At 43.7% G+C, this 14,996-nt stretch overlaps 1 protein-coding gene and 1 long non-coding RNA gene across 8 annotated transcripts in view; one reads left to right on the top strand and one right to left on the bottom strand.

Annotated features, from left to right (window-relative positions):
- Positions 1-14,996, bottom strand: part of LOC141756234 (kinesin-like protein KIF13B) — a 62,190-nt gene that overhangs the window by 34,497 nt on the left and 12,697 nt on the right. For all 7 annotated transcript variants that reach the window (XM_074615806.1, XM_074615810.1, XM_074615808.1 and 4 more), the window contains exons 8-18: positions 13,507-13,687; positions 13,310-13,397; positions 13,038-13,172; positions 11,248-11,360; positions 10,873-10,984; positions 9,020-9,232; positions 8,814-8,924; positions 3,495-3,629; positions 3,235-3,365; positions 1,191-1,277; positions 804-997 (exon numbers count right to left, since the gene is read on the bottom strand). In XM_074615806.1, the coding sequence (XP_074471907.1) occupies positions 804-997; positions 1,191-1,277; positions 3,235-3,365; positions 3,495-3,629; positions 8,814-8,924; positions 9,020-9,232; positions 10,873-10,984; positions 11,248-11,360; positions 13,038-13,172; positions 13,310-13,397; positions 13,507-13,687 (1,500 nt within the window). The remainder of the gene's footprint in view (positions 1-803; positions 998-1,190; positions 1,278-3,234; positions 3,366-3,494; positions 3,630-8,813; positions 8,925-9,019; positions 9,233-10,872; positions 10,985-11,247; positions 11,361-13,037; positions 13,173-13,309; positions 13,398-13,506; positions 13,688-14,996) is intronic.
- The window catches only part of LOC141756264 (uncharacterized), a 214,979-nt gene continuing 203,670 nt past the window's right edge, over positions 3,688-14,996 (top strand). The window contains exons 1-2 of the long non-coding RNA XR_012591424.1: positions 3,688-3,847; positions 4,260-4,323. This is a non-coding gene — a long non-coding RNA (uncharacterized LOC141756264). The remainder of the gene's footprint in view (positions 3,848-4,259; positions 4,324-14,996) is intronic.

Here is a 14,996-nt window from a genome sequence, read left to right as displayed (position 1 = left end):
GAAGCTAAATAACGCTCCAAATTTACGGCAAATTTTGGCGAAGAAAAACTGGCGTGGCCATTTTCAAAGGAAAACTGTCATTGTATAAAGAAAACACCTAAAGCTACAGTGAAGATACTCATATCATATGAAACTAAAGAACCTAAGGAATCTATTGGTACTAACCATGTCATATTAGCTTCTCAAGAAGTTAGCTAAATAACAATCCAAAGTTAGGCTAAATTTTGGTGAGGAAAAATTGTCATGGCCATTTTCAAAGGAGTTCCTTGACCTCTGACCTCCAGATATGTGAATGTAAATGGGTTCTATGGGTACCCACGAGTCTCCACTTTACAGACATGCCCACTTTATGATAATCACATGCAGTTTTGTGCAAGTCAAATTTGCATAAAGCAGCATATTTGTCCACTCCCATGTTGATAAGAGTATTACATACTTGACAAATCTCTCTTTAAGGTACATTCTGAACAGATAAAAAAAATGTGTGATTAATTTGCAATTAACTATGGACAATAATATGATTAAATATTGTAATCGATTGACAGCTCTAGTACACATATTCATATCTTTTGAGAAAGAATTTCAGTTGTTATGACACGACGAGTGCAGTTAACTGTGTAAAAACGATGAGTAATGCACTGTCACTTTATTTACCACAACTGCCGTCACAGAAACATGCTGAGAGGAACCTCCTTAGCTAAAACACACCCGCATGTATTTTACTGCAGTTCCATGTAAAATAAACACACAGTACGTTCATCTCGTATCTTGACAAAGCGCACCTCTATCGCCATCTGACTCACCGTTGTTACCCATGCCTTTCATCATGACTTCAGCCTGAGCAAACTCGTAACCGAAGCTCAGCTCGCTCGACACGTCGCTGGACGCGTCGAAGTCCACCTCCAGCCGGTCGCTGCTCAAACACGCCTTCATTGCAGCACCGCCCTCGTCCTCCTCCTCGGCTCCTGTGTGGACCATATGCCTCGGCAGATTGATCCTGTGTGTGTCCATAGGTAGGTAGGTAGGTGGTGGTTGGGTTGTATGTGAGAAGGATTGAGTGACACAAAGGGGAAGAGTGATGTAGCGAAAATAGGAAGAGACACAATGAGGAGGTTTGTGAATAAATGTTAGTGTTATAGACATAAAACACCAGACAGATTCAAAGTCAACACTCTGTAGGTGAACCTGACCTGAAGAAGTGGTTGTTTCCCCACAGGATCCGGTCACCGTGATGAAGCTGCACTGGACTGGTGACTGCAGCACCATTAACACACGTTCTACAGGTGGAAAACAAAAAGATTTATACAACATGAGACAACAGTTGAGAGGAGAAAAGATGATCCTCTACACACTTGGGCCCTTCATCTCAACAGGAGGGTGCACGCTGCTGTAACTGAATACATTTTCCTTACTAAATTGTGTCCTTAGCACCGAATATCAAAAACTGGCTGGCATTGGATGCTCACTCAGATCTGTAGTCTTCTTATTTCCTGTTTCTATTTAGTCATAGAAAAGATACTTCCTTATTTGGGGTGGCTGTGGCTCAGAGGGTAGAGCAAGTCGTCCACCAATCGGAAGGTCAGTGGTCCGATCCCCGGCTGTTCCGGGTCAAATGTCGATGTGTCCTTGAGCAAGACACTTAACCCCAAATTGCTCCCGAAGGCTGAGCCATCAGTGTGTGAATGAGTATTTAGATTAGATCCTGATGGGCAAATTTGGCACTTTAGCAGCCTCTGCCATCAGTGTGTGAATGGGTGAATGCTGACATGTAGTGTAAAGCGCTTTGAGTTGTCGGAAGACTAAAAAAGCGCTATATAAATACAGGTCCATTTACCAATTTATTTGCATATTTCATTTTTGCTTATTTTCTTCTTTTGGCTTCTTTCTATGAAACAAATGGTTTTGGAGTAAAAAAAAGTTGCTCAAAGTAAGGCTGCGTTCACATATTATCAGGCATTGCAATGAAAAGGCCAGTCCTCCCATCAATTTCAATGTGGTAAGCTGTGGTAAGGTGGAGACCACAGGGGATGCCAAAAAAAACAAAAAATGCAGTGGCCTGCAGCGAAGAGTTGAAACAGAATCAACTTTTGGAGAAAGGCAACCCCCTGACATTATGTTGGCCAATCACGTAAACGGCGATCAGACCGCAAGACGCTCACAGGAAGAAGAGCGACATGAATGACCAAAACACACACAAATTTCAAGTTGATCTGATTAAATCTGTAGGAGGAGTTCGTTAAAGTACATGGCCTATAAAACGCTAAAAATGGGCAAAAATCACGCATTAAATTAAAAATGGCTGACTTCCTGTTGGGTTGTGGGCATACCTCCAAGAGGCTTTTTTGTGCGTCTCCACATGTTACATCTGTCTGCCAAATTTCATACATGTAGGTGAAACCGTAGCGAGGGGCTCGATTTTTTTGAATTTCACCCAAAAACACCCAAGCCCGAGACCCTTAAAATAACATATTTTCATCGGGTCCGATAAGTGTGCAAAGTTTAACAACTTTTCAAGCACCTTAAGGCCCTCAAAAATGCGATTCATTGTGCCCGAGCACGTTGTCAGTGCTCGGGCCCTAATAAAAGATGTTATAAGTTGGTAATGGAGCGGGGCTAGCCACAACAGCTAGCGTTAGCATCACATTTGGGGTCCGATTAGTTTAGGCATTGTGTAGTTAAGGTTAGGCACTTAGACATTCTCTGTCTGGACAGGTTTTTGTTGTGTGGAGTGGACACAGCGCTGTTAAGGAGGAAACTCATTTGTCCTCATTGACGAAGATGGAACACGGCAACGCTGATAATTGGCACCGGACACTGTATGCATAGCACATTTTCTACATTTCCGCAAAATTTGAATGCGGATTTTCTGCATTACCGCATCGCATTATATTTGTACAGAAAGTCAAGGTCATATCGTCATATAGCTGTTATGACAAACAGTTGCCTACTCACACATCCAGCAGGCACAGAGCAACATAAGCATGAGACTGAACCAAAATCATGAGCTAAAATGGGAACTGCAGAGTCTGGTGATAATTCTCTGTGGGTAGGAAATTACTCAAGGAAATCGAAACTACTCAAAGGCGCCCTTTAAGAGCCTTGTTGTTGTAAAGCAGTGTTTTTATCATCTATGCTAGGCATCCTGAGCAAAAACAACTGCTCACATGCAGCAGTGTATAATATCTGTTCAAAACTATGAGAAAGCAATCGATTGATTCAAGGTTGAGCACATACCGAGCGTTGCGGTGAGGACTGAGCACCACGCCGTTGCTCTCGGTGATGTCGATGACGCAGTGCTCGGCTTGGATGGCCATCCCGCACAGCTGGATGTCCTGCGAGTCGGCTGAGCCCACGCGCGTGTGCTCCTTGGGACACGGGGACACAGAGGAGACAAAAACGGTCACGAAATGTGAGCGACGTGTGCTCGTATTAATCTGTGAGGCCCTGTGTGTGTGTGTGTGTGTGTACACAGTTAAACAGCCCTGGACAAGTACCTTCAGATAGTAGACCAGCAGCTCGTTGAGGGCGGGGTCAGCGTTCAGGTTGACCAGGAAGCACTTGTCATCCACCACTCGGATTCCAGAAGACTGGAGGGAGATGCCCAGACTCTCCAGCTGCCTCTGACGCTCCTACAGGAAACACATTTAATACATGAATTTATTAATGGATTATTCTATTTCTTCAGCAGCTCGATGAAAGAAATGTGAAAGGGCTGGAAAGAGAAGGAGCTGAACTGAGAATGCTGTGAAAATAACCTCCACACTGAATAAAAGTCAGTTAAAGGGACTGTTTGTAACTTCTTACACGTATAAATCATTGCGGGTCGGTGTCCCATGCACGCTCGTGTGTGTCTACGCTCTAAGACTCCAACACAAACTACACGGAAGCACCAAAACCTCTTGGTTGTATCTAGTGAAGCCCGTCTGTTAAACAGTGTTGGTTTTGGTCTCCAGGATCGGAGTCTCTGCTGTACTCTGCTCCTCTGCCTGCCTTCACTCACACACCGTGCTCGTTCTTGCTCTTTCGCTCCACTCTTACGTGCATGCTGCTCACTCCACACTGCAGGAGAGTTAGTTTAGCTCTGAGAATATCTAGTGAATGTACAGTGGACGTTTGTGCAGAAATAACTGCTGCAGCTCCTCCAGACCAACAGAGGTTTCCCGTGTCTTGTGAAGTGACGGTGCTCCGCAGAGAGAAACGTTATCGTCTCCGACCAAAACTCCGGTGTCTCCCCTGTTCCCTCCGGCCGCGGTCGGGAGGTTGAAGCAGGAAAAGCAGGAAAAGCCAACACTAGGATCAGCATTGATTCATGAAGAGACCTTCGTCTGGTCAGCTAACATTACTGCCAAGCAGCTGAAATATAGAGTGATATTGTGGTTTTAGCTGACGTGTGTCTCCTCACTGTTTTGAGCGATGCTCGTTCATGTCTATGTAGAGCGAGCACAAGCGCGAGCAACAGGACGCTGACTTTCATTGACTTAACAGACACAGGTGTCGCTGTTAACAAGCAATTTCTGAATCTTACAAACAGTCCCTTTAAAGGGTAACTTGGGTATTTTTCAACCTGGACAGACTAATATGGAGAACAGTTCTTTTAAATTGGTCCAGTATTGAGGAAGAGTGCTGCGCTGACGGCAGCCGCTAAACAGGCTCGGGGCAACTCCTCACCATCAATGTACGTTCATTAAAAAGGGCTTGATTTTGCCACTGACAGGCTCAGATTGCTTTTATAAGTGTTTGACAAGATTATGGAGAAGACCCTACAGAGAAATTAAATGTTTTTGTTTACCTTTCGCTTGCTCCGGTCTGTCTGTTATTGCGTCTAAACCCCCTGAGACCCGCAGGATAGCGGGTGATCCCGAACGCCTTTACTCTCTTTCAGAGGTTGTAGCAGGTTCAGGCTTAGAGCTAGAGTGAGATGTCATATGAAACTAGAAAACCTAAAGAATCCATTGGTACCAACCAAGTCATGCTAGCTTCTCGAGAAGTTAGCTAAATAATGCTCCAAATTTACGGTAAATTTTGGCAAGGAAAAACTGTCATGGCCATTTTCAAAGGGGTCCCTTGACCTCTGACCTCCAGATATGTGAATGTAAATGGGTTCTATGGGTACCCACGAGTCTCCCCTTTACAGACATACCCACTTTATGATAATCACATGCAGTTTTGGGGCAAAAATTATTATTTTTTTAATGCAGTATAAATGTGTTATTTTTATCCTATTCTAAAAAATGGTGTGTGTGACTATTTCTTCATACTGGGGTCCCTAAACATTCTTGAATTACATAAATTGAGTATCACTGTAAAGCTGAGACTCTTGTGGATCCAATGAGCCCAACTGCATTCATGTGTGATGATGTTAGTCCCCATAGGAGACATTTCATTGTAGTGAGATCATTTTTTGAAACGTGACCTCATTGTATAAAATGACCTGTGGTGACCTCTAGGATAATCACAGCCTCATGAAACTTTACAGCCACAAACTAGAGACCTAGAGCATTCAGAGGATGGATGGATCAGACTAGAGACCTAGAGCATTCAGAGGATGGATGGATCAAACTAGAGACCTAGAGCATTCAGAGGATGGATGGATCAAACTAGAGACCTAGAGCATTCAGAGGATGGATGGATCAAACTAGAGACCTAGAGCATTCAGAGGATGGATGGATCAAACTAGAGACCTAGAGCATTCAGAGGATGGATGAATCAAACTAGAGACCTAGAGCATTCAGAGGATGGATGGATCAAACTAGAGACCTAGAGCATTCAGAGGATGGACGGCTTTCCTAGCTAGATTGACAATAAGGGGGTTTCTGAGCAGTTTACAAAACAGAAGTACTCGCCATCCAATCGCTGAACCATGCAATTCTTGCTGAAATCTCCAAATGCCAAAAGTTTTTGATACCAAATCACAGCATGGATTTTTCTATGGTGTTCCTCGAGGTCTTGGTGTCTTAATTCGGTATTTTGGAGAGATTATTGATAATTTTTATCAATTCTGGACTGGTAAAATTTTTTTAAATTTAGCACCAAATCTGTATAACAAATGGTATCAACCCCAAAAATTGCTGTAACAACTTATGAGACATAATAGAGCATGGGGATGACCATCATATACTTCTATTATCATGTTCTAAGCCCGTATACACTTGCTGTTGTTGCAACAGGCTGCACAGTGGTGAAGTGTTTAGCACTGTCGCCTCAAAGCAACAGGGTCACAGGTTCGAATCCTGCTTGGGGCCCTTCTTGGTTAGCGTGGGTTTTCTCCAGGTGCTAAGGTTTCTTCCCACAGTCCAAAGACATGCAGGTTAGGTTCATTGTTGACGCTAAAGCCGTGGGCACACTGCCCGCATGAGGCTCGCGTGACAGCAGCGTCGCGTGGTGGCTGCGTGATGCACACCTAGGGTGTTCACACTAGACGCGAGTTAGCTGCCTGTCGGGAGCGTGTCTGCTACCTGTCAGTTGTGTTTCTGCTGTTGCTGACAGCCCTTTCTTTCTACATAGAGTTTGCCTTTTAATGGCCATTTAACTTCATGATAAATATAATTTATATTTATTTTAGACAGAGAAAGGTTCAGAAACGTGTGGTAATTAGTAAATAATAGTAATAATCCACAATTAAAACTCCATACTGTATTCATTTATGATGCTTTCCAAGTCACTGCTTGTTCCACATCACTGTCTGGCACATATTTCAGAATAAAAGCCTTGTGTTAACAAATGAAGGAATTCTGTGCAAAGAAAACCCGCTTTAGGGCTTTTATTTCTAAATGAAAGCAGGAAGTGTTGATTTAAACCCCAAACTTTATACATTTTTTGAGCTCCCAAAGTGACTGCGTGTTCCACATCACTGACTGCTCATATTTCAGAATAAAAGCCTTGTGTTAACAAATGAAGGGATTCTGTCTATAGAAAAAAATGCCTGAGGGCTTTTATTTTGAAATGAAAGCAGGAAGTGTTGATTTAAAAACAAGTTTACTTAACTTTACTTTTTTTTCATCTCCCTAACATATTCTACAGATAAACCTCGAAACTGTAGTAAAGTCTTGCTGGTATGAAGTTAATATACAGTCACTAGATCCCTTTCACTGTCTGTGACATATTCTACAGATGTTTAGACATGTAAACTGTATTATGTTGCTGGTATGATGTTCATATACTGTCAATAGATCACCTTCACTGTCTGTTGCTGCTGGGACACGCAGCTGCCCGCATGAGACGCGTCTCATGCGGGCAGTGTGTCCACTCTAACCTGTTAACATGGACGCCGAAATAAAAAACAACACGCCACGCGAGACTCATGCGAGCCTCATGTGGGCAGTGTGTCCACCACTTAAGGCCCTGTTCACACCTGGTATTAGCATGCGTCCTCAGTGATCGGATCACAAGTGGACAGCTTTAAGTACAGGTGTGAACGCACTCAAGACGCAGTGAGGACGCATTGAGATCGGATCTTCCAGACCACATTCAGAGGTGGTCTGGGCCACATATGATCACATTCTTTTAGCAGTGTGTACGCGAATGCGTCCTGGCCACATTAAGGACCGCCTACCCATCTGATGTCCAGCTGGGATCAGCGAGATCAACGCGCCTCTCAGGTGAATAAACAGGCAGACATGGGCGCTTGTCAGCCAGGAAACGGTCTCTGTGCTCTACTGTATGTAGACTAGACACGCAAAGTGCATTATTATCATACTGTCGGAGATGTGTCGGTGTTTTTTTTCCGCTGCTTTGCGCGGAGCTGACACCCGACCACCCGCCTGTTCTCTGTCCTCCCAGGCTCTATGGAGCGCTGTACACTGCTGTTGTATAATACAATACCCTTTTATTTTGATGTTAATACAATGTACCAGAATTCAGGAATATGTAGGATATTACTACTGACATTAATGTAATATTACGTCACAACGGCTGCTGTATTAGCCGTGTGTTTACTACTACTACTAATAATAATAATAATAATAAATTGGACTTATATAGCGCCTTTCAGAAACCCAAGGATGCTTAACTACGTGTTCATTTGCATATGGGGAGAGGAAGTGAGATCGGATCAAAAATGGCCACTGAAGACGCATGTGGAGATGCATTTTAATGCCAGGTATGAACAGACGTACTCAAAGCTGTCCACTTGTGATCTGATCACTGAGGACGCATGTTAATACCAGGTGTGAACAGGGCCTAAATGTCCCATAGGTGTGAATGGTTGTCTGTCTCTACGTGTCAGCCCTGTGATAGTCTGGCGACCTGTCCAGGGTGTACCCCGCCTTCGTCCAATGTCAGATGGGATCGCCCCTCCACCCCCGCGACCCCAAATGGGATAAGCGGTTATGGATAATGAATGAATGAATGAATGTTGTTGCAGAAACAGACATCGAACTGAATTGCCAGATGGGATTACATCTCCCTCAATACTTGACCAATTTAAAAAATTGTTGTCCATATTACGGTCACTTAGACAGAAAAACCTGGGACAATAGGGTTGAAATAGGTTGAAAAATGTCGAAGTTACCCTTTAAACTTGAATTAAGTCACACCAAATGAACAGAAAACTAATCAATCGGCGGTGACTCACATTGTAATTGCATCTCGTCAGTTTGATTAAACGTGTCTGTTGCACTAGTTTGAGTGCAAGAAATCGACAGAAAAGTTAATGAAGTTCTGTTGAAGTATAACAAGAATAAGTTTTATTATTGATCTCTACAAGGGCAAACACTGCTGTAGAGAGTGAATATGTGTGTGTGTGTGTGTGTGTGTGTGTGTGTGTGTGTGTGTGTGTGTGTGTGTGTGTGTGTGTGTGTGTGTGTGTGTGTTACCTGTGCAATAGCCTCAGTGTTCCTGAGTTTTTGCTCCCAGGTGACGGTCATTTCTTGGATCAGTTTCTCAGACTCCTCCAGCCTGTCCTTCAGCTCTGGGGCCTTCATAGACTGAGAGGGGACAGAAGCCGCATTACACTCTCTGCACAAATGATTCAATATTCACAACACTACTTCAATCAGTGCAGGCTGCGGTGATCTGAAACCTCGGCCTCGGTGAGCATCTCCTTCAGTTTCTCCACTTCCTCCCGGAGTTCTCGGATGATCCTGGCGTTGGGGTCTTCGTTGACGACGGCGTGGTTGACGATGCTCTTGGCCCTGTCGGCGTAACGCAGAGTGGACAGCGTCTCATCGTAGTTGTCCGCGGAGGGGCTGATGGTGGCGACCATGGCCGTGCGGCTGTTCCCTCCCAGGCTGTCCTGCAGGGTAAAAAACAATTCCAAACCTTTGAGTGGACAAAAAAAACACAGCACTGTGCAAAAAATAAAGAAAATCTACTTCAGAGAAAGAATTACTAAATGCGTGAATGATTTATGCAAGTTTTAGAAAGCTACATTTAACACAATTACATTTAAAAGGAGCCAAATTAAAGACTAATTTAAAAAACCCAAATTAAAGACTCAAAGCTGACAAAAGGAGCCTTTTTCCAACCGAGCAGAGCTAATGAAAATAACCAGCAGAGCCTTAAAACTTAATGGGTAAAAATAACAAAAAGAAAGCACACCAGCGAGTGAATTACTCAGAGACTTTAAAGTCCAGTTTCTTTAGATTTAAAAAATGCATATTGTACTAGCACCCTGTTGTGTGGGAATGAAGTGCAAAGGGACAGAAGCTGGAGACCACAGATATAAAACAGTATGGTATTGTTAGCCCGTATGAATGCCGCCCCCCCCCCTCATGTCGTACTCGCAACCTCGTAAAGCCTGGGGCACACTGCCCGCTTCAGGCTCACGTGACGGCAGCGTCGCGTCATGGCCGCGTGATGCACACCTAGGGTGTTCACACTAGACGCGAGTTAGCTGCCTGTCGGGAGCATGTCCCATGCGGGCAGTGTGTCCACTCTAACCTGTTAACATGGACGCCGAAATAAAAAACAACACGCGACGCTGCCGTCACGCGAGCATGAAGCGGGCAGTGAGCTCCAGGCTTTAGTGGAAAGTTTCTGAAAGTTCAGAGTTCACGAGTTGTGATGTGTTTGTTGATGTTGTCAGAGATGGCGGAGGCTTTGGAAGTAATTTTTCAGTATATAATAAGTTAATATATTGTAATTTTAGTCACATATTGTTTTTCTTCATAATTGTACAATATGTCTGAGGAAAATGTTGATATTCCCAACGACCTCATCTTTTTCCTCTATCATTATGCCTTTGCATTTCCTGCATTATGTTACCTGCTTGCTAGCTTGCTAAATTGTTAGCCTCTGTGGCTTCTATACGCCGACAGTAATGTTAATATTGCCGTTGCTTAGCAGCGGTGTTCTCACGACTTACAGCAGAAGTAGGCGAGATTGTAGGAAATATGATTAAAAATATATATTTTTATAAAACGGTCGCTATATCGCCAATATAAATAACTTTGAGCCAAGTAAGCACAGCTAAAAATTAAAACAACTGGTTTGCTGGTTGTGACTGATCTGTTTAGCCAACAGACCAATGTTGAAGAAAGCTAGCAATCAGCGCTAACTTTGACTTAGAACTCCGCTGGTCCGTTGCTTGGTAGCTAACGGTAAAGTTACCTCGTTCGCTAACTTTTTGTAGTTTTAGTTGACCCATAAGTAAAAAAATATATCTCTCTTCTACTCTGTACGGACGTGTGGACAGTGATGCCCGCCTCTCTGGTGTCTTTGGTCCTTTTGGTGAAGCAGTTAGGTGCTGAACAGCTGACAACCAGTTGCTGCCCATAGGTGGTGATTGTAGACAATACCCAGGTAAGATGGAGGACGGTTGTCCCATTAGTTATGACGTAAAGTCACAGCTACTGTTTTATATATATATATGCCGATGACACACAGAAATCAAGCTGTTTGTCTGTAGTGGAATCTGTATTTTTCTCGGTGTACCTTGAGCAGCCAGGTGAGTACAGAGTCTCTGTAGGGAACAAACTTGCTCCTGTTCTTCCCTGCTCCCTGGTCAGCCAAGGCAGAGATAACTAAACCCAGAGTACTGAGGGACCTGGAGGGAAGGACACAGAGAGGGAGAGGGGGGGAAGACAAGAGAGAGGAGGGAGGGAAGTATTTATGAGACAGAGAAGAACCAAATCGTCATGGCCTCGGTGCAGTAGAAACAGACCAAAATCAAAAAGTGAGTGTAGACAGAAAACAAACACAGTCCCAGCCAGAAGGCCCCTTTGAGGAACACAGCTTGGTCACTTAATATAGAAGAAGGGGTTACGAGTCTTTAGTGTGGTGTTATATATCTATTTTCTGTTGACTCACTTATTGATGTTGCTGCCTTCTTTCAGACGTTCCCCCGCCGCTCCCGTCTTCGCCGCCCGCTCGCTGCCGGCCAGATCCACCAGACTCAGCTTGCTCACCTTCTCTCCGCTCGTCTGGAGCGGCGGACACAGAAAGCATTGCGGAGAGGAACTTTACCAAAGGCCAGTTGCAAATCTGGAGATTTATAGATGATCTTAAAAGGGATAGTTTAGATGTTTTGAAGTGGGGTTGTATGAGGTACTTCTCCATAGACAGTGTATTACCTACAGTAGATGACGGTCGGCACGCCCCCCCAGTGTGGAGAAACAGATAGGGGGTTCCAGCACTGGAGCAAAGCAAATGTACTGGTGTGGACGGGGGCAGCAGCAAAACAGATTATAGCAACCAAAAAAAATCAATAGCAGTTTAAGTGTACGCTATATTTAGAATATTTTCACTGCTATATCTCGCCATCAGAGAGTCCTTTTTGACGAAGAACTGAAGCCGTTATCTATGCTCTCTGCAAAGTCACCAGACTCCTTTGACAAAAACACAAATTTGACCTTGTAGAACACAGGAGCTGCTGCTCTACCGCTGCCTCAATCGGTTAGTTTGGTCGTGTTACTCTGTGACTTTGATGAATCTGAACTTACTCCTTAAAACACCAAAGTCACACAATAACACAAACAAACTAACCAATAGTGGCAGCGGTAGACCAGCGACTCCTGTGTTGTGCATAGTAAAATGACTGTTTTTTTAAGTAATCTGGTGGCTTTGAAGAGAGCGTAGATAACTGCTTCAGTTCCCCGTCGGAAAAGGACCGTCTGACAGCGAGGTAAAGCGGTGAAAATATTCTAAATATAACGTACTATAGTGTAAATTGATATTGATTTTTTTTAGGTGGCTAAAATATGTTTTGCTGCTGTTTTTTTTTGCCCCGTCTACAGCAGTACATTGCTTTGCTCCTGTGCTGGTACTCCTGTCTGTTTCTCCACACTGGGGTCGTGCCGACTGTCATCTACTGTAGGTAATACACTGACTATGGAGAAGTACCTCATACAATCCCACTTCAAAAAATCCGTACTATCCCTTTAAGAGATTCTTGGCTCATGCATTCATTAGGCATTGCTGTAGAAAAGCTGACTAAATGGTAAAAAAAACACTACGTAATAGTGCTGACTTGACTATGACTTGCCCCAAACTGCATGTGATTATCATAAAGTGGGCATGTCTGTAAAGGGGAGACTCGTGGGTACCCATAGAACCCATTTACATTCACACATCTGGAGGTCAGAGGTCAAGGGACCCCTTTGAAAATTGCCATGCCAGTTTTTCCTCGCCAAAATTTAGCGCAAGTTTGGAATATTATTTAGCCTCCTTCGCGACAAGCTAGTACGACATGGTTGGTACCGATGGATCGTAAAATCGCAAATTGCGTTGATGCGTTAAAGAAATGAGTGGCGTTAAAACAAATTTCCGTTAACGCGTTATCTTTGACAGCCCAAGTTGTGGACTGTTGTTTTGGACAAAGAAAGCAACTTGCCTTGTTGCCTGGGGTTCTGCTAATATGTGAGGGGCCTCAACAGCAACATACAGTATCATTTACACAGGCATGTTGATAATAGAAGGTGTCAAAACATGTTGTATGTAAAAGGATCATTTTGGAAAGGAAAAGGGATTATTTTAATCCTGTTTGGCGTCAATAGCTGATGCTGTGTGTGTGTGTGTGTGTGTGTGTGTGTGTGTGTGTGTGTGTGTGCGTGTGCGTGTGTTTGTGTGTGTGTGTGTGTGTGTGTTTGACTGTGTCTTACCTCAGACCGTAGGTCCATGAGTGTGTGTGTGAGGATGATGTTGAACACAGCGTGGGATCTGCTGCTCTCTTCATTCATATTCGTGGCTGCCACCGTGCGAGATTTATTTCCCTCTGACATCAGAGACTCTATGTCCTGTCAGAGACACGGACGCCACAAAAAAAACACATGTCTCGTCTGCACCCGTACATACAAAAATAACTTGTTTCCCACGGCAACACGATGTCACGAAAACAGAAAGAAATCAGAGCAGAAATGAGTTGATAAAGTACCTTGTAGCAGGCCACAGCCAGGCGAGACAGGCCGTCAACATAAGGCCCCATAACTTTGTGCTCCCTCACTCTCAGCGCTTGTCGGTTTCTACGGAGAGGAGACGGTTATTAATCCCACGTCCTTCAGTCATTCACGGGCCATGCTAATGTATGTGACTCCCTGTTTTAAGAGTAAACAAGACCAAACAGTTCCTCACCCCTTGGGGTCGAGCAGGTCTCGGACCTTCTCGTTGTAAATCTCCATGTAGGAGACCTCCACTGTGAAGCTCTCCCCCTCCCGGGCCTCCTGCACAGTCCTGCTGAACAGGGAGCTGCTGAGCCGAGGGATCAGACCGGGCTGCTCCGCCGAGCCCATCATGGTGTACGACTTCCCAGAGCCTGAAGAGACACACAGCTGGAGTTTACAAATCCAAACATATCAAGCAGAAAAAGAACCAAGCAATGTTAAAGGGCAAATAGGAAGGGAGGAGGACATAGAGTCAGATTTGATTTGATTGGCTCAGGAAGTCCATAAACACGATATAATGAGTCATAAGCTGCTCACGGGTCCTATTTAACAACAGTAAAAACTATAACATATACTAAACAACAAAAAGGAAATTCAGAAAAATGGTCTTATGTGCATGCTTCTCTGTCAGGACATAACAGATTTGTGGAAGCAAGTGAGAGATAAAAAAGGCTCAATCGTATACACTCTAAGAAAAGTCCGTAGAAATACAGGCCAATGTACCGTGATAATATGAAGGAATTTTCTGTACCGATTTTTCACAGGAGTTTTTTCCGTATTTTTAAATACGCATTGCATTGTGGGAACAACAACCTCCGCTAGCGCGAAAGTTGGAAGAGGCAGAGACCATCACACACGGCAAAGTTTAGATTTCTCACACCTCTGTGGTAAAAAATCAACAATTAATGACTAACCAAAATGCTTTATGTTCAGGACTTAACGTTAGCTCGGTATCGTTTTAGTTGGAAAGCTGTTTTGTTGTTTAGTTCAGCTGTTGACCGTTAACGTTACCAGATACGCCAGGAATATTTTGCTGACTCATTTTGAGACTAACACAAGTTTGATATTGTAGTTTACGTTTTAGTAATGTTTATATTTTAGACTTCAGTGGACGTCAGGTAGAGTTAACCCCAGTTTTAGTCTCAGGTGGTCCACAGAGACTGATAGCTAACGTACAAACGCTAGCGTTAGCTTCTGTTTTCCCTCCAGCATGTAAAGGTTGGGCCTGTTATTTGGCTAGGTACGGAGGATATACTGTAAATATACAGAATTTTCCGTTTTAGGATTAACAGAAACTTAACAGAAAATGTCCAGGTAATATTTTGTGCCAGGACATCATCTGTTTTTCTACGGATTTTTTTCTTAAGAGTGTAGTCAGGGCCGGCTTAAGACATACAGTAGGCCATATAGGCAGTCGCCTAGGGTGCCACCTTTTGGGGGGCGCTGGTCGCCCTGTAAATAAAATAAAATAAAAAAAAGTTTAAAACAAAATGCCGGTGGGCGCCCTTCCTCATTTTCTGCATTGAGGTAACGAATAAAGAAAGAAAGAAATAGACTTTTCACCCCCGTTGACTAAATTGACTAAACACTTTAAAGCCCAAACTATCAGGGACCAATTGTTTATTTAAATTATAATAAATACAGTTATTTGAGGCTTCCAATCTGAATTTTGCCAAGGGG

Source organism: Sebastes fasciatus, chromosome 18 (genome assembly GCF_043250625.1).
Source record: "Sebastes fasciatus isolate fSebFas1 chromosome 18, fSebFas1.pri, whole genome shotgun sequence".
NCBI classification, from domain to species: Eukaryota; Metazoa; Chordata; class Actinopteri; order Perciformes; family Sebastidae; genus Sebastes; species Sebastes fasciatus.
The sequence above is the reverse complement of the archived record's forward strand: the minus strand, read 5'-3'. Positions and strand labels throughout refer to the sequence as shown.